Source organism: Pristiophorus japonicus, chromosome 5 (genome assembly GCF_044704955.1).
Source record: "Pristiophorus japonicus isolate sPriJap1 chromosome 5, sPriJap1.hap1, whole genome shotgun sequence".
Classification (NCBI taxonomy): Eukaryota; Metazoa; Chordata; class Chondrichthyes; family Pristiophoridae; genus Pristiophorus; species Pristiophorus japonicus.
The window spans coordinates 59,554,371-59,577,632 of record NC_091981.1 but is presented as its reverse complement, the minus strand read 5'-3'; the positions used below and the strand labels follow the sequence as shown (position 1 = coordinate 59,577,632).

General features: G+C 42.8%; 1 protein-coding gene across 5 annotated transcripts in view; it reads left to right on the top strand.

Moving 5' to 3' along the window:
• Positions 1-23,262, top strand: part of LOC139264358 (F-actin-uncapping protein LRRC16A-like) — a 554,868-nt gene that overhangs the window by 204,943 nt on the left and 326,663 nt on the right. For all 5 annotated transcript variants that reach the window (XM_070880668.1, XM_070880667.1, XM_070880669.1 and 2 more), the window contains 2 exons: positions 10,863-10,984; positions 21,797-21,894. In XM_070880668.1, coding sequence (XP_070736769.1) covers positions 10,863-10,984; positions 21,797-21,894 — 220 coding nt within the window. The remainder of the gene's footprint in view (positions 1-10,862; positions 10,985-21,796; positions 21,895-23,262) is intronic.

The window sequence follows — 23,262 nt, the reverse complement described above, 5'->3', positions numbered from 1 at the left end:
TTCTTTAAGTTCAGGACTCTAGTCTCTGAATTAACTGTGTCCCTCTCCATCTTAATAACGAATTCCACCATATTATGGTCACTCTTCCCCAAGGGGCTTCGCACAACAAGATTGTTAATTAATCCTCTCTCATTACACAACACCCAGTCTAGGATGGCCAGCTCTCTAGTTGGTTCCTCGACATATTGGTCTAGAAAACAATCCCTTATGCATTCCAGGAAATCCTCCTCCCAATCTATATGTAGATTAAAGTCACCCATGATAACTGCTGTACCTTTATTGCACGCATCCCTAATTTCCTGTTTGATGCCATCCCCAACCTCACTATGACTGTTTGGTGGTCTGTACACAACTCCCACTAGCGTTTTCTGCCCTTTGGTGTTCCACAACTCTACCCATACAGATTCCACCTCATCCACTCTAATGTCCTTCCTTACTATTGCGTTAATCTCCTCTTTAACCAGCAACGCTACCCCACCTCCTTTTCCTTTCTGTCTATCCTTCCTGAATATTGAATACCCCTCGATGTTGAGTTCCCAGCCTTGGTCACCCTGGAGCCATGTCTCCGTAATCCCAATTACATCATATCCATTAACAGCTATCTGCGCAGTTAATTCATCCACCTTATTACGAATGCTCCTCGCATTGAGACACAGAGCCTACAGGCTTGTTTTTTTAACACTCTTTATCCTTTTAGAATTATGTTGTAATGTGGCCCTTTTTGATTTTTGTCTTTAATTTCTCTGCCCTCCACATTTCCTTATCTCCTTTCTCCCTTTTGCTTCTGCCTCCCTTTTACTTCCCTCTGCCTCCCTGCATAGGTTCCCATCCCCCTGCCCAATTAATTGGACAAGATGGATGCAGAGAGGATATTTTCCCTCATGGGGAAAACTAAAACTAGGGAGCATAGTCTCAGTATAAGGGGCCGCCCATTTAAAACTGAGATGAGGAGGAAGTTCTTCTCTCAGATAGTTGTAAATCTGTGGAATTCACTGCCCCAGAGAGCTCTGGAGGCTGGGTCTTTGAATATATTTAAGGCGAAGATAGATTTTTGAGCAATAAGGGAATAAAGGTTGATGGGGAGCGGGCAGGGAAGTGGAACTGAGTCCATGATCAGATCAGCCATGATCTTATTAAATGGCGGAGCAGGCTCGAGGAGCCAAATGGCCCACTCCTGCTCCTATTTCTTGTGTTCTTGTGAACATCATGTGACTGGCTAAGCCACTCTCAATGCAACAGCTCTACAAACCTGTGAGCATACTCGCAGGTGCCTACATTACACCTTCCATCTCCCCTCCTTTCAAAACGACTCATTACAAGACCCTCTTTAAAACCCATCACTTTGACCATGCTTCCATCACCCTTTGTATTTTTAATTTTTCTCAGTTTTCAAAGAGACAAGTTTAGTCCTGAAAACAGAAGCTTATATCAACTTCCTAACAATACAAGTTTTAAAAAAATATATTTTTTTACTATCAACTTGTAATCTCTCTTCCTTTTGGCTCAGTGTTTGTTTTCTTGGTACCTCTGTGACTTTCTTTGGTGATGTACAAGTCTTCTTTTATTCAGCGTTCCATAAACTCTAGTCCGACATGGATAGGTTGCTGTCCAACCCTTCGTAGCTGTCACACCACTCCTCCCTTTCTTACCTGTGGTGTCATCAAAGAATAGGAAGATGCCCTGACCCTAAATTAGCCCATGAACCAAGACCTTTTGCTGTAACAGGGCTACAAAAAGCACAAGATATTTACTGTAGTACTCCTTTCTTTCAAGTGCAGATTTACAAAGTCCACAAAATATTGTTGACTCTGGATTTTTTCAAACAAGATGTAATGAACAGCATGCTGGATGGTCCCCTCGGCATTCTAATTTAAAGCTTTAAAAAAATGTTTAGAGCTTATTTTTGGATGAAAATAATGCTGTGGCAGCACTGACAGCATTGTAACATTCCTTCATTGCCGTACATGTCCTCGGGGTAGATTTCGACACATTCTGAAGCACAGATCTTGAGGAAACTTGTCTGTGCTTTGCATCTTCTCAAAATAAACAGTTTTGCTTCACAGCACTAGGAGTTGCTATAGTACTTGTCTGCAGTGAACCAATCAAAATATCTACCGATCATGTTTCCTTACAAACATAAAGCTTTGAGGACTGCTGGCTACAGCTACAATTATTCATTGCTGGGGCCAGTTAATATATTTACCCATTATAAAAAGTGGTGAGAATGGAGGCAAATGTGGATGAACAAACTTGGCAAAGGCCTCACTGATCTAATGCTTGAGAGGAAGTCTTGCAAAACTATATGAAAATGGAAGTGAAAAGCTGTGATGGATGTTAAAAAAAAAAATTGACACCTTTTTCGCAATAACAGTGTTCCAAAGCTGCAAATTGATCCACAGATCCCCTACCAGTACTGGGGAAAGAGGGAGTTGGTCCTTTGGGACATGCTGCACTTAAACCGGGGTGGGACAAGTGTCCTAGCGAATCAAATAACTAGGGCTGTAGATATGGCTAAAAATGGTGGGAGGGTCAGGTGAGGGGAAATTTTGAAATCTGAAGAGAAAAGTCAAGGCAATGGAGCAGTGCAGTGATTTGGGTGAAGATAAGCAGAGTGTGACAGAAAGGGACAGAGTTTAATGGTAATATTGCATTAATTAATAAGGTGAAAGCAGGGAATAACGGTGAAATGTTAAAATTAAAGGCTCTTTATCTGAATGCACGAAGCATTCATTGCAAGTTAGACAAATTAGTGGCACAAGTAAAGATAAATGGGTTTGATCTAATAACCATCAGGGGCATGGTTGCAAGATAATAAAAGTTGGGAACTAAATATTCCAGAGTACTTGACTTTAAAAAAAAGATAGGCAGAATGGAAAAGAAAGCTAGAAAGCCCTGATAATAAAGGTTGACATAAGGACAGTTGTGAGAAGATCTTGGCTCAGAAGATCAGAAAGTAGAATCAGTATGGATGGAGAGAATAAATAATATGGGGCAGAAAATGGGGCAGAGAGTAGTTTATAGGCCCCCCTAATAATAGTAATAACATTGGACAGAGTATTAATCAACAAATAATATGAACTTGTAACTAATGTAATGCAATAATCGTGAGGGACTTTTAATCTTCATATTCAAATCAAATTGGCAAAGGTAATGTCGAGGACAAGTTCAGGAATGCATTCAATACGTTTTCCTAGAACAATACATCATGGAGCCAACCAGCGAACAGGCTATTTTAGATATAAAAACAAAAAATGCTGGAAATCTCAGCGGGTTAGGCAGCATTTCTGGAGCGAGATACAGAGTTAACGTTTCAGGTCGATGATCCTTCGTTAGAAGGGTACTATTTTAGATCTTGTATTGTGTAATGAGACAGGGTGAACTCGTAATCTCATAGTAAAGGATCAAATGGAGAAGAGTGATCATAATATAAGTATTTCACATTGAGTTTGAAAGTGAAATACTTAAATCCAAAAATAGAGTCTTAAATTTAAATAAAGCCAATTATATAGGTTTGAGGGGCACGTTGGCTAAGGTAGATTGGGAAATTTGATTAAAAGGTATGATGGTAGATAGGCATTTAAAGGAATATTCCAAAATTCTTAATGAATATACATTCCATTGAGAAATAAAAACTCCACAAGAAAATTGATCCATCTGTGGATAAGTAAAGAAGTTAAGGATGGTATTAGATTAAAATAAGTTATAATGTTGCGAGGAATGCTGAGGATTGGGAGAGCTTTAGAAAGCAGCGAAGGATGACCAAAAATTGATAAGGGAGAAAACAGAATATGAGAGTAAACTAGCAAGAAATATAAAAACAGATTGTAAGAGTTTCTACAGGTATGTAAAATGGAAGCGTAGTAAAAGTAAGCATTGGTCCCTTAGAGGTTGAGACAGGAGAAATTATAATAGGGAATAAGAAAATGGCAGAGACTTTAAACAAATATTTTGTATCTGTCTTCACAGTAAAAGACACCAAGTATACCAAAAATTGAGGGGAAGCAACTGGCCAATAAGAGTGAGGAACTTAAAGTAATTAATGTGGTAGAATTCTTTATTAAGATGGAGAGTGACACAGTTAATTCAGAAACAAGGGTCCTGAACTTAAGGAAAGGTAACTTTGACGATATGAGGCGTGAATTGGCTAGAATAGACTGGCAAAGGATACTTAAAGGGTTGACAGTGGATAAGCAATGGCAAACATTTTAAGATCACATGGATGAACTTCAGCAATTGTACATTCCTGTCTGGAGTAAAAATAAAACGGGGAAGGTGGCTCAACCATGGCCAACAAGGGAAATTAAGGATAGTGTTAAAGCCAAGGAAGAGCCATAGAAATTGGCAAGAAAAAGTAACAAACCTGAGGACTGGGAGAAATTTAGAATTCAGCAGAGGAGGACTAAGGGTTTAATTAAGAGGGGGAAAATAGAGTACGAGAGGAAGCTTGCAGGGAACATAAAAACTGACTGCAAAAACTTCTATAAATATGTGAAGAGGAAAAGATTAGTAAAGACAAACGTAGGTCCCTTGCAGTCGGATTCAGGTAATTTATAATGGGGAACAAAGAAATGGCAGACCAATTGAACCAATACTTTGGTTTTGTCTTCACGAAGGAAGACACAAATAACCTACTAGGGGACAGTAGGTCTAGTGAGAAGGAGGAACTGAAGGATATCCTTATCAGGCGGGAAATTATGTTAGGGAAATTGATGGGATTGAAGGCCGATAAATCCCCGGGGCCTGATAGTCTGCATCCCAGAGTAATTAAGGAAGTGGCCCTAGAAATAGTGGATGCATTAGTGATCATTTTCCAACAGTCTATTGACTCTGGATCAGTTCCTATGGACTGGAGGGTAGCTAATGTAACCCCACTTTTTTAAAAAAGGAGGGAGAGAGAAAACGGGTAATTATAGACCGATTAGCCTAACATCAGTAGCGGGGAAAATGTTGGAATCAATCATTAAGGATGAAATAGTAGCGCATTTGGACAGCAGTGACAGGATTGGACCAAGTCAGCATGGATTTATGAAAGGGAAATCATGCTTGACAAATCTTCTGTAATTTTTTGAGGATGTAACTAGCAGAGTGGACAAGGGAAAACCAGTGGATGTGGTGTATTTGAACTTTCAAAGGCTTTTGACAAGGTCCCGCACAAGAGGTTGGTGTGCAAAATCAAAGCGCATGATATTGGAGGTAATGTACTTATGTGGATAGAGAACTGGTGGGCAGACAGAAAGCAGAGAGTCAGGATAAACGGTCCTTTTCAGACTGGCAGGCAGTGACTAGTGGAGTACCGCAGGGCTCAGTGCTGGGACCTCAGCTCTTTACAATATACATTAACGATTTAGATGAAGGAATTGAGTGCAATATCTCCAAGTTTGCGGATGACACTCAAATAGGTGGCGGTGTGAGCTGTGAGGAGGACGCTAAAAGGCTGCAGGGTGACTTGGACAGGTTAGGTGAGTGGGCAAATGCATGGCAGATGCAGTATAATGTGGATAAATGTGAGGTTATCCATTTTGGGGGCAAAAACACAAAGGCAGAATATTATCTGGATGGCGGCAGATTAGGAAAAGGGGAGGTGCAACGAGACCTGGGTGTCATGGTTCATCAGTCACTGAAAGTGGGCATACAGGTACAGCAGGCGGAGAAGAAGACAAATGGTATGTTGGCTTTCATAGCTAGGTGATTTGAGTATAGGAGCAGGGAGGTCTTACTGCAGTTGTACAGGGCCTTAGTGAGGCCTCACCTGGAAAATTGTGTTCATGGAATATTGTGTTCAGTTTTGGTCTCCTAATCTGAGGAAGGACGTTCTTACTATTGAGGGAGTGCAGCGAAGGTTCACCAGACTGATTCCAGGGATGGCTGGACTGTCATATGAGGAGAGAGTGGATCAACTAGGCCTTTATTCACTGGAGTTTAGAAGGATGAGAGGGGATCTCATAAAAACGTATAAGATTCTGACGGGACTGGACAGGTTAGATGCGGGAAGAATGTTCCCGATGTTGGGCAAGTCCAGAACCAGCGTGTCATGTATGTAACCATCATGCAACAGTAATCTTCATGTAACTGTAACCTTCGTGCAACTCCTGTACACTGTACTTATACCCTAGAAATGCACACCCTGACCACAGGGGCTGAACTTGTGGGAGACACTCCTCACCTGGGCTTCCAGGTATAAAAGGGGAGGTCCCACCCAGGGTCAGCACTCTTGGTCCTGGGAATAAAGGTTAAGGTCACGTAGTGACTGTGTCTGCAGTACATGCCTCGTGTGAGTTTGTAGTACGGTGCAGGGACACCACATTTGGCGACGAGAAACGGGAATCACCGAACCACGAGGATGGCCACCGGTAGCACAGAGAAACGTTACTGTGTGGGTGAGGACTGGGACGACTTCATGGAAAGGCTCCAGCAGAGCTTTGTCACGAAGGACTGGCTGGGAGCGACAGCGGCTGACAAGCGGAGGGTGCATCTACTGACCACAGACGTATGTGCTGATGAAAGACCTGTTCGCACCCCAAAAGCCAGTGGACAAGTCCTTTGAAGAGCTCAGCCAGCTGATCAGTGAGCATCTCAAACCGGCGAGTAGCATACACATGGCCCGGCACTGGTTCTACACACACCAGCGTCAGGAAGGGCAATACATCTCGGACTTCGTTGCGGACCTGCGGTGCTTGGCCAGTCTCTAAGTTCACAGACGCCTGCAGGGGGGAGATGTTAAGGGACTTTTTCATTGAGGGCATTAATCATGCTGGGATTTTCAGGAAGCTCATAGAGGCCAAGGACTTGACTTTAGAAGTGGCGGCATTGATAGCTCAGACCTTCATGGCAGGGGAAGAGGAGACCAAGCTAATTTACGCGCGCAGCCCTGGTCCCAACGTGGCGATGGACCAGGAAGTTAACATTGTGAATGAGGCTAGGGACCCCGCAGGCAGGCAAGGACATTTCGAAACCGCCCAGGCAGCAACTGACTCCAGGGTGGGCCCGCAACAGGGACAATGGAAAGGGGATCGGCAATTCACGCCATCACAAGGAACAATGCGTCCCACGATGGGACCATTAACACCCACCATCAGAGTGCTTAGAAACAACCAAATGGGCAGAGAGGAATGCCTGGTAACAGTCCCTTTGTTAACAACAATCTCAGCTCACGCTCACAGGGGTAGACATACTGCGAAAAGCTGCAGGTTCCAGCAATATACCTGTAGGATTTGTAACGTCAGTGGACACTTGGCCAGGATGTGCAAAAAGGCTGTGGCGAGACTTATCTGCGAGACAGAGGAACCAGACGAGGGGTCTGCAATGCAGGATGATGCCTGGGGAAAAGCCATGGATGCTGAAGTTCAGCGGGTTCACGTGGCTGACGTCCACAGCTCATACACTAAAGCGCTACCCATGATGATGAAAGTTTATTGAATGGCACCCAGGTGCGCATGGAGCTGAATACGGGAGCTAGCCAGTCATTTATGAGCGCCCAACAATTTGAGAGACTATGGCCACATGGCTAGCAGGCCCAAACTGGAACGCATTGACATGCAGCTTTGGATGTACACCAAAGCAATCATCCCAGTGCTAGGCAGTGCAAACTTGGTGGTAACACATAATGGATCACAGAACCGGCTGCCACTTTGGATCGTCCTGGGAAATGGCCCCGCGCTTTTGGGGAGGAGTTGGCTAGCTGAGATGAATTGGAAATGGAATGTGCACGCCATTTCATCTGTGGAGCGAAATTCATGCTCACAGGTCCTACAAAAATTCAGGTCACTGTTTCAACCCGGGGTGTCGGAACGTTCAAGGGCACGAAAGTAGTGATACGCATCACTCCGGACGCCAGACCAGTGCACCACAAAGCCAGAGCGGTGCCGTATGTGATGCGTGAGAAAATTGAAAGTGAATTGGACAGGTTGCTCAGAGAGGGCATAATTTCAGCCGTTGAATTCAGCGCTGGGCAAGTCCCATCATTCCTGTCCTCAAAGCAAATGGCTCGATCAGGATTTGTGGCGACTGCAAAGCCACCATCAACCGAGTGTCGCTGCAAGACCAATACCTACTCCCGAGAGCGGAGGACCTTTTTGCCACCCTCGCAGGTGGCAAAGCTGTTCATGAAGCTGGACCTCACTTCGGCCTACATGACTCAGGAACTGACTGAAGAATCCAAGCTTCTGATCACCATCACGACGCACAAGGGATTATTTATCTACAACAGGTGTCCGTTTGGCATTCGTTCGGCGGCAGCTATCTTTCAGCGGAACATGGAAAACTTGCTCAAATCCATTCCTGGAACAAGCATATTCCAAGACGACATCCTTATAACGGGTCGAGACACCGAGGAACACCTCCACAACCTGGAGGAGGTGCTACGCCGACTGGACCGGGTAGGTCTGCGGCTGAAAAAGGCCAAGTGTGTGTTTTTGGCCCCAGAGGTCGAGTTTTTGGGCAGGAGGGTTGCCGCAGACGGGATTCGGCCCACTGAATCAAAAACTGAGGCGATCCGCTGGGCACCCAGGCCCGGCAACACGTCAGAGTTGCGATCATTCCTGTCACTTTTGAACTATTTCGGGAACTTTCTGCCGAACTTAAGCACATTGCTGGAGCCGTTACACATGCTCATGCGTAAAGGTTGCGAATGGCTTAGGGAGGACTGTCAAGAACGGGCTTGCATTAAGGCGAGGAACCTGCTGTGCTCTAACAAACTGTTGACTTTGTATGACCACTGTAAAAAACTGGTTTTAACGTGCGATGCATCGTCCTACGGGGTTGGGTGTGTGTTGCAGCAGAGTAATGACGACGGCCGACTCTAACCGGTGGCTTATGCCTCCAGGTCACTCTCCCAGGCAGAGCGTGGATACGGCATGGTCGAAAAGGAAGCACTCACTTGTGTTTACGGTGTGAAAAAGATGCACCAGTACCTTTTCGGTAACGTTTCAAGCTAGAGACAGACCACAAGCCGTTAACATCCCTGTTGTCCGACAGCAATGCTGTCAATGCCGTCAGCTCGCATACAGCGATGGGCTCTCACGCTGGCTGCGTATGACTACACCATACGGCACCGGCCAGGCACCGAAAATTGCGCTGACGCGCTCAGCAGGCTCCCACTGGCCATCACCGAGGGGGCAGCGGAGCAAAGCGCTGAGATGGTCATGGCCGTTGAGGCTTTTGGCACCACAGGATCAGCAGTAATACAATAGAAATTTATCAGAAAATGCCTGCTTTCCTCTTTTTGCACACATCATGGGAATGTAGCCTAGGTTATGCTAGGTTCTCGGGAAACCACTTGCAGAACACGCACATGAAAATATTGTTATGATGTTGCAAGTGAGTGGAGCCGCACGGGACAGCTACACTAATACCATATTAAATCCCAGGACCTGCATCGAGGTCCACAAACTGGGGCCATTTTCATTAGGAAGCAGAAATACTTGCATTTATATAGTGCCTTTTGTGTTTGTGTTCTCAGGACATTCCAAAGTGCTTAAGATCCAATGAAATATATTTAAAGGTAGTCACTGTTTTGTAATCATACGCAACAGCGTATAATTGTCCTATAAATGACAGAGATAAATGACTAGTTCATCTGATTTAATGATACTGGTTGAGGGATGAATGTTGACCAGGCTACCAGGAGAACTCGGTGCTCTTCTTTGAAAAGGGACTTTTTCAGAAGACAGTGCCCTTTGAAAATGCAGTACTGCTTGGATTATGTACTCGAGTTCTGATATTCTGACTCAAAGATGAGAGTGTCACCACTGAGCCAAGATGACAATTGGAGATGTTTAACAGATCCATTCTAAAGGTTCAAAATCGTATACAGTTTTGGGGAAGTAAATTGGGATTGACTATTTCCAGTGGTTGGTGAGTCGACGTAGAAGGGGCATAAATTTGAAAATCATGACCAAAAGAACAAAGGGAGAGGTTAGGATTTTTTTTTTTACAGCACAAAACTTGTTAGGATATGAAATGCCCTACTGGCAATATTAGTGCAAGTAGATCTTGTAACCAACCATAGGATCTCGTATTTCATGTGGATTAGGGGTAGCTTTGAGATGGAAGCACAATATTTTGGTCAGAGCTACCTTTAAATATATGCAAAAATGTAATCTGGTCACAATTTATATTTCATTCCATGTTTATGATCGGTATTTCATGGGTAAATTTGGGAAATCACACAGGGTAAATCACTTCTTGGTGTCTGTTTCTTTTGTGTCTTTCTTGGCTCTGATATGCATGGATTCCTTTTACATGTAAAATACATTTTTTTAAATCTCGTCGTCTTCCATTGAAAAGTGTAATCCTTTGTCTTAAGATTTTCTCCAACTGTCTAGTTGGTGTTGTTCACTTCTAAAATTACTGAAGGACTTGAGGCTGAATGATATCTGATCCCTGCCTAAGGTTGGATGTGTTTTAAGCGTCATTTACCCCAGGATGTATATACAGTAAGGTTCCCTTCCCTAATTCCACAACGTGCCTTAACAGATATGCGATGACATGACAGACCTCTCCAGGCACCATAAGTGATTCAATTTAGTGCCAACATAGCGAAGATAGATTAGCCCAGGTATCCATTGCTCTTTTTCTCCTTCCCCCAAAGTAGTCGGTGCTATCAAGTCTTTAAGCTTTTAGTTATTCCTGAAAACCTTTTGTATTGATTTGTGCTGCGGTAAATCCACTGCAAGCAAAATGCACAAGAATGGCACCAACTTGTCAACCTGTTATGAAATGGTGAAAAGCAGAATTATTACCGATGAGACTGACTCGGTTTATTGTTGGGTATGGGAAGGAATGGTGTAACATAAAATCTGACTTCTGTGGGATTCAGTCACCTAGAGTTGAAATATTTATGAATTTGTTTTGATGTTTTTCAGTTGGTTGTAGAAACTGATCGATGCACTTTTCCCCTGAAACTAACTTCATCAGAAGAGGTGAATGAAGTGGTGGGGAACCTGGGAACGTGCCTCAAGAAGATGCTCCCTGGTCTCTCTCCAATGTAGGTACTCTCTTCAAGGCCATGACCTTTGTAGCATTTAAGTAAGTGTAAAATTTTTAAACCAGTTTGATGAAAAGCTTGGTTTAGAAATCTATTAACTGTTTTAATTATGTAATCCTATTGAACTTGTTACTATCTTTCACATTTTATTTCCATCTCATGATACCTCAAATAGAGGTGGTGAAGTTCCTGCTGTATATTATGGATTATGCTTGAATCATACAATCATACAGCACAGAAGGAGGCTATTTGGCCCATTGTGCCTGTGCCAACTCTTTGAAAGAGCTGTCCAATTAATCCCTTTCCCCACAGTCTGCAAATGTTTGCCCCCTCAAATATTTATCCAATTCCCTTTTGAAAGTTGCTTTTGAATCTGCTTCCATCATCTTTTCGGGCAATGCATTCCAGATCATAACTTCTGGCATGAAAAAAAATTATCTTCATGTCGCCTCTGGTTCTTTTGCTAAATTCCTTAAATCTGTGTCCTCTGGTTACCGACCCTTCTGCCACTGGAAACTGTTTCTCCTTATTTACTCTAGCAGCTCTGAGGAGATCACCCCAGCTTCTCTCATCTCACCATGTGACTGAGGTCCCGTATCCCTGGTACCATTCTGGTAAATCTCCTCTGCATCCTTTCTAGCATCCTGACACCCATCCTAAAGTATGGTGCTCGAATTGGACACTATACTCCAGCAGAGGCCTAAACAGTGATTTATAAAGGTTTAGCATAACTTCCTTGCTTTTATATTTTATGCCTTTACCTGTTCTGCCACCTTCAAAGATTTGTGTGCAGAGGCACCCCCAGGTCTCCATGTTACTATACCCCATTGATTATATTGCCTCTCCTCATTCTTACTACCAAAATGCATCATTTCACATATCTCCATGTTAAAATTCATCTGCCATCTGTCAGTCCTCCTGAAGTCCCTTCCTATCCTCCACATGTTTACTACATTTCCAAGTTTTGTCTCATCTGCAAACTTTGAAATTATGGCCTATATACCCAAGTCCAGGTCGTTGATATATATCAAAAAGAGCAGTAGTCCTAATACTGACTGCTGGAGGACACCACTGTATACTGCCCCCCAATGTGAAAAACTGCTCTCTGCTTTCTGTCGCTTAGCCAATTTTGTATCCACACTGCCACCATCCCTTTAATCCCATGGGTTTCAATTTTGCTAAGAAGTCTCTTTTGTGGTACTTTTCAATCAAGTGAGTCAAAGACAATTTGCCTTTAATAAACCTGTGCTGGCTGGTATTAACCCATATTTCTTCAAGTGACAATTAATTTTGTGTCGGATTATTGTCTCTAAAAGTTGAAAATTCTCTCTTCCTATTTCTCATTCACACTTTCTTTCTGGCACACACATTTTTTTCTCTCTCTCTTTCTCTCTCCTCTTACACTCCACAAACGGTTTATCATATTAGCCCCTGAAGTTACGCCAGACCCAAGTTCTCCTTTGCCTTGCTCGAGTACCATTGATTTCTCCAGATAATGAATCTGATTCCTGTATAATGTGTTCACAGTCTTTGGGGAGTCAGGATGAAATAAAGGATGGTATCAAACTGAAAACAATGACAGACAAAGTGGCCAAGATTAATGGGAGAACAGAGCATTAAGAAATTTTTTAAAACCAGCAACGGATGCCTAAAAAATAATAGAGGGGGGAAGATAGATTATAAGATTAAACCAGCAAGAAATATAAAAACAGATAATAAGAGCTTCTAGAGGTATATAAAAAGGAAGAGAGTAGATAAAGTAAACGTTGGTCCCTTAGAGGATGAGATGGAGCATTAATAATGGGGAACAGAGAAATGGCAGGGACTTTGAACAAATATTTTATGTCGGTCTTCACAACAGAAGACACTAAAAACATCCCAATAATAGATAATCAAGGGGCTATAGGGAGGGAGGAACTTAAAACGATCACTATCACTAAAGAAAAAGTACTCAGTAAAATAATGGGACTAAAGGTGGACAAGTCCCCTGGACCTGATGGCTTGCATCCCGGGGTCTTAAAAGAAGTGACTGCAGAGATAGTGGATGCATTGGTTGTAATCTACCAAAGTTCCCTGGATTCTGGGGCGGTCCCAGCAGATTGGAAAACCGCAAATGTAACGCCACTATTTAACAAAGAAGGCAGACAGAAAGCAGGAAACTATAGACCAGTTAGCCTAACATCTGTCGTTGGGAAAATGCTGGAGTCCATTTTTTAGGAAGCAGTAGCAGAACATTTGGAAGAGCATAATTCAATCAAGCAGAGTCAGCATGGTTTTTTGAAAGGGAAATCAGGTTGACAAATTTGCTGGAGTTCTTTGAGGATGTAACGAGCAGTGTGGATAATGTGGAACCAATGGATGTGGTATATTTCGATTTCCAGAAGACATTTAATAAGGTACCACATAAAAGGTTACTGCAAGATAAAAACTCACGGGGTTGGGGTAATATATTGGCATGGATAGAGGATTGGCAACTAACAGAAAACAGAGAGTCGGGATAAATGGGTCATTTTCTGGTTGGCAAACGGTAACTAGTGGAGTGCTACAGGGATCGGTGCTGTGGCCTAAACTATTTACAATCTATATTAATGACTTGGATGAAGGGACCAAGTGTAATGTAGCCAAGTTTGCTGATGATACAAAGATGGGTGGGAAAGCAAATTGCGAGGAGGACACAAAGAATCTGCAAAGGGATATAGACAGGCTAAGTGACTGGGCAAACATTTGGAAGATGGAGTATAATGTGGGAAAATGTGAGGTTATCCACTTTGGTAGAAATAATAGAAAAGCAAATTAGAATTTAAATGGAGAAAAATTGCAAAATGCTGCAGTACAGAGACCTGGGGGTCCTTGTGCATCCAGCAACACATCCAGGTATTTCATCACACTCGTGACTTGTGCCTTGTAAATGGTGGAAAGGCTTTGGGGAATCAGGCAGTGAGTCACTCACCACAGAATATCCTGCCTTTGAGCTGCACTTATAGCTACAGTATTTATGCGGATGATCCAGTTAAGTTTCTGGTCAATGGTAACCCCCAGGATGTTGATGGTGGGGAATTTGATGATGGTAATGCCATTGAATGTCAAGCGGAGGTAGTTAGACTCTCTCTTGTTGGAGATGGTCATTGCCTGGCCCAAATGTTACTTGCCACATATCAGCCGAAGCCTGAATGTCATCCAGGTTTTGCTGCATGCGGTAATGGACTGCTTCATTATCTGAGGAATTGTGAATGGAACTGAACACTGTGTAATCATCAGCAAACATCCCCACTTCTGTCCTTACGATGGAGAGAAGATCATTGATGAAGCATTCATCCTCCCATTCTATCAGTGCTCTTATTGTTGCCTGTCAGCCAGCCAGCCCAGACTGCTGCCACCCATGTCGTGATGGTGCAGTCCAAAGCCAGGCTTTCTGGGCTTGAGGTCATCCTCCACAGCCATCTGCAGTCTCCTCCACTGAAAGTCAGCATTGTTACACCAGCCTTGCTGCAGCCACTGGGGTAGCACTGTGTAGGAGCACTAGAACAGGTAAAGGCACACAGGAGGCAGGCACTAAGGTGATGCACACTTGGATGAGTTCTTCACGGACAGCCCAAAGAGACAGGGGCTGTCTAGATTGCCTCCATTTCCTGCTCCTCCTCATGCTCTTCATCCACCTTCATCCATCCTCAGCTGCTTGCCGTATCGCTGATGGCAAGGGCTGTTCCCTCATTATGGCGAGGTTGTGCAGCATACAGCAGACTACCACGAATCTTGACACCCATTCTGTCAAGTACTGCAGGCCTCCTCCAGAGCAGTCCAGGCAGCAGAAGTGTTGTTTCAGCACACTAATGGTCTGCTGTATCACATTTCATATGGCAGCGTGTATATCCTTCCTCAGATAAGGAGACCAAAATTGCGCACTCGACTCCAGGTGTGGTCTCACCAAAGCTGTGTACAATTTTAGTAAAAATTCCTTACTCTTCTACTCCAACCACTTGCAATAAAGGCCAACATGCTATTTGCCTTCCTAATTGCTTGCTGTATCTGTATGCTATCTTTCTGTGTTTCCTGTACGAGGACATGTCAATCCCTCTGAACGAATCCTTGCGGCACCCCACTAATTACAGCCTGCCAACCGGAAAATGACCAGTTTATCCCTACTCTCTGCTTTCTCCGTTAACCAATCCTCTATTCATGTAAATATATTACTCCAACCCCATGAGCCCTTGTCTTGCATAGCAACCTTTTATGTAGTACCTTATCGAATGCCTTTTGGAAATCGAAATATGCTACATCCACTGGTTCCCCTTTATCTACCCTGCTAGTTACATCCTCAAAAAACTTGAATACATTTTTTAAACTTGATTTCCCTTTCATAAAACCATGTTGACTCTTCCAAATCATGTTATAATTTTCTAAATGCTCTGTTACCACTTCCTTAATAATCGATTCCAGTATTTTCCCAACAACTGATGTCAGGCTAACTGGCCTGTAGTTCGCTGTTTTCTCTCTCCCTCCATTCTTGAATACATTTGCTACTTTGCAATCTACTGGGACCATTCTAGAATCTAGTGTGTGTTGGTTGCGCACCAAAGTCATGACCTATATTGTCAGTGGATAGCCCTTGTCGCCCAGTAGCCATCCTTTGTTCTGCTGTGGTGGCAAAAATGAAGCTGGCACAGTGGACTGCTGCAGAATCAAGGCAACATGACTGCTGACAGGATACCAGTTATTGACCTACAAGATGCTGAGGATGTTGTGAATAGCACGTTTAGTGAGTTGGTCACACCGCAGGTAAAGGTTACACAGGCAGATAAGGAATGGGTGACTAGCAGGAAGAGCAGTGGAAGAAAGGTAGTGCAAGGGAAATCATACTTGGCAATTTTTTGAGGATGTAGTAGAGTGGACAAGGGAGAACCAGTGGATGTGGTGTATTTGGACTTTCAAAAGGCTTTTGACAAGGTCCCACATAGATTAGTGTGCAAAATTAAAGCACATGGTATTGGGGGTAATGTATTGATGTTGATAGAGAACTGGTTGGCAGACAGGAAGCAAAGAGTAGGAATAAACGGGTCCTTTTCAGAATGGCAGGCAGTGACTAGTGGGGTACCGCAAGGTTCAGTGCTGGGACCCCAGCTATTTACAATATATATTCATGATTTAGATGAAGGAATTGAATGTACTATCTCCAAGTTTGCAGATGACACTAAGCTGGGTGGCAGTGTGAGCTGTGAGGAGTATGCTAAGAAGCTGCAGGGTGACTTGGACAGGTTGTGTGAGTGGGCAAATGCATGGCAGATGCAGTATAATGTAGATAAATGTGAGGTTATCCACTTTGGTGGCAAAAACAGGAATGCAAAATATTATCTGAATGGTAACAGTTTAGGAAAAGGGGAGGTGCAACGAGACCTGGGTGTCATGGTACGTCAGTCATTGAAAGTAGGCATGCAGGTACAGCAGGCGATGAAGAAGGCGGTTGGCATGTTGGCCTTCATAGCAATAGGATTTGAGTATAGGAGCAGGGACGTCTTGCTGCAGTTGTACAGGGCCTTAGTGAGGCCACACTTTGAATATTGTGTACAGTTTTGGTCTCCTAATCTGAGGAAGGACATTCTTGCTATTGAGGGAGTGCAGCGAAGGTTCATCAGACTGATTCCCGGGATGGCAGGAATGATATATGAATAAAGACTGCATCGACTAGGCTTATATTCACTGGAATTTAGAAGAATGAGAGGGGATCTCATAGAAACATATAAAATTCTGACAGGATTGGACAGGTTAGATGCAGGAAGAATGTTCCCGATATAGGTGAAGTCCAGAACCAGGGGTCACAATCTAAGGATAAGGTGGTAAGCCATTTAGGACCGAGATGAGGAAAAACTTCTTCACAGAGAATTGTGAACCTGTGGAATTCTCAACCACAGAAAGTTGTTGAGGCCAGTTTGTTAGATATATTCAAAAGGGAGTTAGATGTGGCCCTTATGGCTAAAGGGATCAAGGGATATGGAGAAAAAGCAGGAAAGGGGTACTGAAGTTGCATGATCAGCCATGATCTTATTGAATGGTGGTGCCGGTTCGAAGGGCCGAATGGCCTACTCCTGCACTTATTTTCTATGTTTTTATGTAAGTTGCACTGCCTATAGTCATACAGCAGTGCTGTCCCTTTCAGTTCTGGTATAGGGCAGAGTTGACATGCGGCAACTGTAAAGCAATATGCATGCATCAATGGCATCACAAAGAAGCCTGCAATCCTAGCAAAGCCGCATGCTCACTCCACCTGCTTGTCTCTGGCAAGAGAATGAAATGTAGTCATCTCTCTTTGAATAGAGAGCCTCACTATCATCCCTTATGCAACAGTGGATGGCAAACTGAGAGATACTGCAAACATCTCCAGATCCAGCCTGGAAGGATCTAGACATTTAAAAGTTGATCACTGTGGTCAACTTCACAGCCACTGGCAATGTGATCCTTACCCTGCTCTGAGGTTGCAGTTGTGGCTGCAGCAGGTAACAGATTTCTGTGAGAATGTTCTTACTGAAGTGAAACTGTCACACACATTGATTCTCGTTGAGTTTCAGGGAGGAGAATTGCTCCCTGAACACCCAGGGTGAATGTGGTAGGGAGGTGGTCCTGCTGCTGAACGTGTGTTCACCTGCGCGAGCTTAAGAGTTGGTTGGATCGTTGAGCTCCAAAAGCAGCATTGCAGGCTGATTGGCATCATGATCACGCTGCTCTGCATACCTCCAGTAGATGTTAACCATCTGAGCTAGTGCCCGCCCCAATATTGCGCTGGCGCGATTCGCCCCACAAGTGTGCGCGCTTGCATCAGATACCATTTTGGTCCCCGAACGGCACCCACAGCACCCAAAAAACAGGTGCTGCCGATCCCATTTTCGCACTGCATGTCTTTTGCATCATTTTTAACTCTTTGTACGACATTCATTCATTTTCTGTGCTTCACCCTGCAAAATGCTTTCTCATTATCTATCAAGTATTTTCCCCATTTCTATTGGCCACTCACACATTATTCTTCAACTATATTTCAAGTGTTCTTTTCCCGCTTCTTCCAAACCAAACTGTAAATTACCAATCCAGTTTCCTTTTTATTTCCTTCAATGTGATGTCCACAACATGGTTCATAGAACTGATGGTTCTGTCACCATTGATTTTTCACAGGAAAATAATTTTCGTATGTGTATATCTCTATTTATCTATCTCTCATATGGAGAATTCCTGAGCATTTTCTGCATACCAGTCTTGTCCATAGTCCGCAGCAACTCTGTTATACTTTCACTGTATTTCTTTCTTCATATACTTTATAACAGGAGAATCCAAGCTTTTTGTCTTCATGGGCCACTTTGGTACATAACTTGAAGCCTTTTTGACTTATGTATAAATCAATCAAATGACACATATCTTGTTACCGATTTAGGATTTATGCATTAACGAGGTTGTAACAGTGCAACAAAAACTTTTTCTAAACCCAGAATAAACAAACTGCAATATCCACCGTGTGTAGTTTGAATGCATTAGCTTTATAATGGGGCCGATTTTCATCAAGGCCTCCGCCCACTCAAGTGCTGCCAATAGTGTCGCCGATGGCCGCTGAGGTACCGGACGGTACTTTGGGCGGGATATTCATGGCCGAGGCCCCTTGAAAGATGGCGGGTGACAAATGGATGATGTACGCCACCAGTCTGGGCGACAGCCGGTGGGAGGTCTCATTCTCGGCGGCAAAGGCGCTTGCCGCCCATGTGCCGCCGAGGATGGAGTGGGGCCCACGGCGGGTCGAAGATCTGGAAAAAAAAAATCACCAATTTTAAAAAAACTATCCGAAGACCTTCAGGGGACCCCATGCAGGTAAGTCGCTGTTGAAATGTTTTTTTTAAATGTTCACTTACCTTTTTTTCAGGTTCTTCAGACATACAGTCGGGGACAGACCAGCCTGCAGTCCACCCCCGTTCTGCTGCCGACTCCCGCCCGCAGGAATCTGGGAGCTCGGTGGGCGGGAGGTCACTTGCACCACTCGGCTGTCCGCTGACATCAGCAGGCGGTCCCCGGTGGCTCTCTCCTCCCGCCCTCTCCAGGCCACCTCCAAAGTGGCACTGGGCGGGTCTTTACAAGAAATGTCGGCGGGAGTTGGCGGCACATTAGGACTGGCTACTCTTAATTCCATGCCTCTGCTTTTCCCCAATAGCGTATAATATTTTTCTTCAAGCGTTTATCAGATTATTTCTTGAATACTGTGATTGACTTGGCTTCAATAACCATTTGTCGTGGTGCATTCCTTATTTGAAGAACTCTACATGAAAATATCTTCTAACATTGCCATTAATGCCTTCTGTCTTTGCACATCCACATCTCCAGCACATAAATACAATTTTATTTTAACATCTTAGCTACTTCCTTGTATGTTAAATCAAGTAATACAAAAGCAAAATACTGCAGATGCTGGAAATACAAAATAGAAACAGAAGACACTGGAAATATTCAGCAGCTTGACCTGCTGTTGTTTTAAATTTCTTTTTTTATGTTTGTTTCTAAGTGTCAACATTGGCTCAGTGGTAGCACTGTCACATCTGAGTCAGAAGTTTGTGGGTTCAAGTCCCACTGCAGAGATCCAAGCATATAATCTAGGCTGACACTTCATTGCAGTACTGAGGGAATTCTGCATTATCAGAGGTGTAGCTTTTGGATGAGACACCTTCTCAGGTGGATGTAAAAAAATCCAGTGGCACTTTTTGAAGAAGAGCAGGGTGGTCCTCCCAGTGTCCTGGCCAACATTTATCCCTCAACTAAAACAGTACACAAATGGGTTGCCACAGTCCCCTACATTGCAACAGTGATTACATTTTGTAAAGTATTGGCTGTAAAGCACTTGGGGAAATCCTGAGGTCTTCAAAGCTGCTATATAAGTGCAAGATCTTTCTTGCTTTCTTATTTTATTCAGCCTGGTATCTGGCCCATGTGCAAACCCATCACCATGCTTGAGACTCCAAACTACTGAGAAACCTATTGTGTTCCAAACACAGATGAGGCTGCACACAGGGAGGTTAAAGTAACAGTGACCTCAGTCTTTATTAAGACACTCCAGAGTGAGGAACAGGCCTTAGGGGCCGGCTTATATACAGTGCTCCCAAGGGATGCTGGGATCCCTTGGGACTTCAGGGGATGCGCTCCCTGGTGGCGGAACATGGGAGTGCATGCTTTACAGATACACAACAAAACCCACACGGATAGAGTTTCTGTTTACCTAATATGGAGAGTACACACCATCTTAATAGGCTTACACCCTGCCAGAAGGCTTTGATAGACATTAGAAATAACCAAAGCTTTAGATCCCCAAATATACACCGGGGCAATGCTCAAACACAGAAAACTGGTATGCTTCAGTAGTTGTCCAACCAAGATCATCCAGCCCATTAAGAGCATTACATTGCACGGTCATTTGCGAAAGTTTGAAGTGACATATCTACCTACCCAGGTCCAATTAATAAGCCAAAGTGGCTAGTCAATCCTCAACAGCATCTTGGAGCTGCCTAATTCAGATATCTGATTAAGTTTGCCATGGAGGGTGACTTTGTTCCAATCTTGTATAGCTAGGCATGTCCCCTGGAGCGAACTTGGCCTCAAAGAAATCCATCTCGAAGGATAGTCACTTTAGTAGTTAGACACCAGACATGTGTGGATTTGAGTCCTCACTAAATGGACAGAAACCTTTTATCAGTAGCATAATGAGCACATAACTCACTGAGTCCATCCTCCTAACCAGACTGTTGCCACATGCTATCTGGAATTAGATGCTTTGGCAGTGGGAGAATTATAGAATTCTGTGGAAGGATGAACAAGATGAGCAGAATAGCCTCGCTAATCTGTACTTGTGACGGTATCAAATGGTGGCTTCACCAGTTGAAGGTGCATAGCTTTAGCAACAACTGCTTCCTTCTACTTCTTGGTCTCATTAGGATGAAGATGTATTCTGTTATCATTGGTTGTTCTGAGTTTGGGTTTTTCCTCAAAAACTTTAGCTGCTATTCTAAGGAGAGCTGTTTTATCGTCCAACATTTTTCAATAATTCATTCTTCTGTTTCTATAATCCCATGTAAAATCTATAACTCTGTTACTTCCACAGTATCATTCTTCACATTCTGATGCAAAATAAGTAGCTAAAATTAGTGAATGACTTCAACCATTTTATGTACAAAACGCTGATGGACAATAATATTGTTTATTTTGTGGAGATTATGACTGTTTCTGTATGGTGCCTCCATGTACTGACACATTGCAAATAGGGAAGAGGTTTTAGGAATAAAAGTAATTTCTAAGAAAAACGGGCACACTATTTTTTTATCGGACTTGTCTTTATTTTCAAGCAGCTTTTTGCACTCTTCTCCAAATTAAGTTTTACATTTCCACCTAGCTGTGGAGCAAGCACAAGTGTTTCTGCTTTATACCATAGACTTTTTTTTTCATATTTTGGGACCAAACAGTGCCTTGTGTCGTACTTCAGCATTTGTGAATTGGGTTTTGAGGAACAAAATGTTCTTGCAGGGTAAATGCAGAAATATAGACTATACTGATGCTATTTTAGATAGAAGTATGTGGCCAAAAAGTACTTTCTGTAAGGCAGACAAGAGACTTAAAAGATGAGCAAAAGGGAAAACTAATGGAAAGTCTCTTTTTGGAGGAGCAAAAAATCAAGCATGAACATTGTGCTTATCATTTCTGACTAGAAAACAATGATTGTCTTTTCAAGCAAACCTCAACTCTTTGACTCAAGTCAGAGGAGCATTCTGAATAAGCTGTTTCATTTTTATATGTATATAACAGGAGGGTAGTGAAAAAGGTGACAATGGAGCCTTCAGATCGACTGTTGTCTCTGCAGACATTGTGGGATAGCCAGAACATTGCAGAACCAGGACCTTGTGGTAAGTCAAATTAAATTTGGATTTTGGGGAGCACTACTTTGAAATCTGAAATAGAATAACAATACCACAGGCAGTATAGGACTGATTTACACATCACAAATAAAGATCAGTTTTCTTTGATCCCTACTTAAAGGAAGTTGAATGCTTCAAGATAACAGCATCAGAAAGTATTATTGCTGGAATATATATATGTAAATAAAATGATGGTCCTTAATTATGGCCTTTTGGGAATATATCTGAAACCCCCGCCCTACTAAATTGCAACTAAATTCAGGTTTAAAGCCACATTCTTCAAGTGCTGATGGAGATTCAAAACATTTTATAAAATGTGCTTACAGGAGTTCTAAAGTTATTTTTGCTGCACATTTCAGCTTTCTGGCTTTTCGATTTGTTTTTCCACTTCAGTTGCAGTTGCGTTTCTGCTCAGCTGATCGGTATTTCAAGTTTGTCTGCTGCTTTTTTTTTAAGCAAGTACTTGAATTTTGGTAAAGAAGTTTTGGAGAATTTGAGAAGTCTGTTTCCACATTTCTATTTTTTTTTGCAGGCAATTATTAGCATGCTCTTTAATGATGGGTAGTAATTTGTTAGGCTTGGGTTACAGTTAGGTTTTCTAATTTGCATCTTAGCTTAAGGAGCTCCTGACCAGGGGCTCCCTGAGAGGATCTGAGTGGGAATTTTCCAGAATGAATTGGCATTCCTAATGAAAGCTGCTTCTAACTCTAAAGACATTTGAATTAAAATAAGGGTCACTATCAGTCAATGTAACTAAGTAATTTAAATATTCATGCATATGCTGTGGTATTGCAACTTCAAACAGGAACATTGGCGCTGTTAGATGGCGAACTTAGCATCCAGAAATTATTTAAATAAATTCACTTGATTGAAATTTATTCTTTAATAAAGGTAAAGCCTTCTGACAAAAAATAAAATTGCCTTGTTCATCTTTGCTGGGTCTCCTGACTGTCAGTCTTCTGAGCAGAAGACTTGGTGCTTGGTTCTTGTTTTTTTTCAAAAATATACTTTATTCATATAACATTTTCACAATACACTGGAAAATAGTTCAGTACTTTGCGGTCAGCAATTTCATACAATTCGTTTGTATGCTGACAGCAGTTCCATACAATGCACTAGGGTGCATTTCATTTCAAGATACAGTTTATTGCAATCCATAAATCACGTTACATGAGTACTGTGTAAATAAGGCTATTACATGGGGCAGATGAGAACAGGTTTACTTTACATTCCAGGATACATTTCAATACTGATCATGGATCACGTTACATGTAGCACTATGTAGATGAAAGCAGTACACAGAACGGATGGGGATACATTTACCTTTCTTTACAAGTTACTAAACAGTGCAGAGAC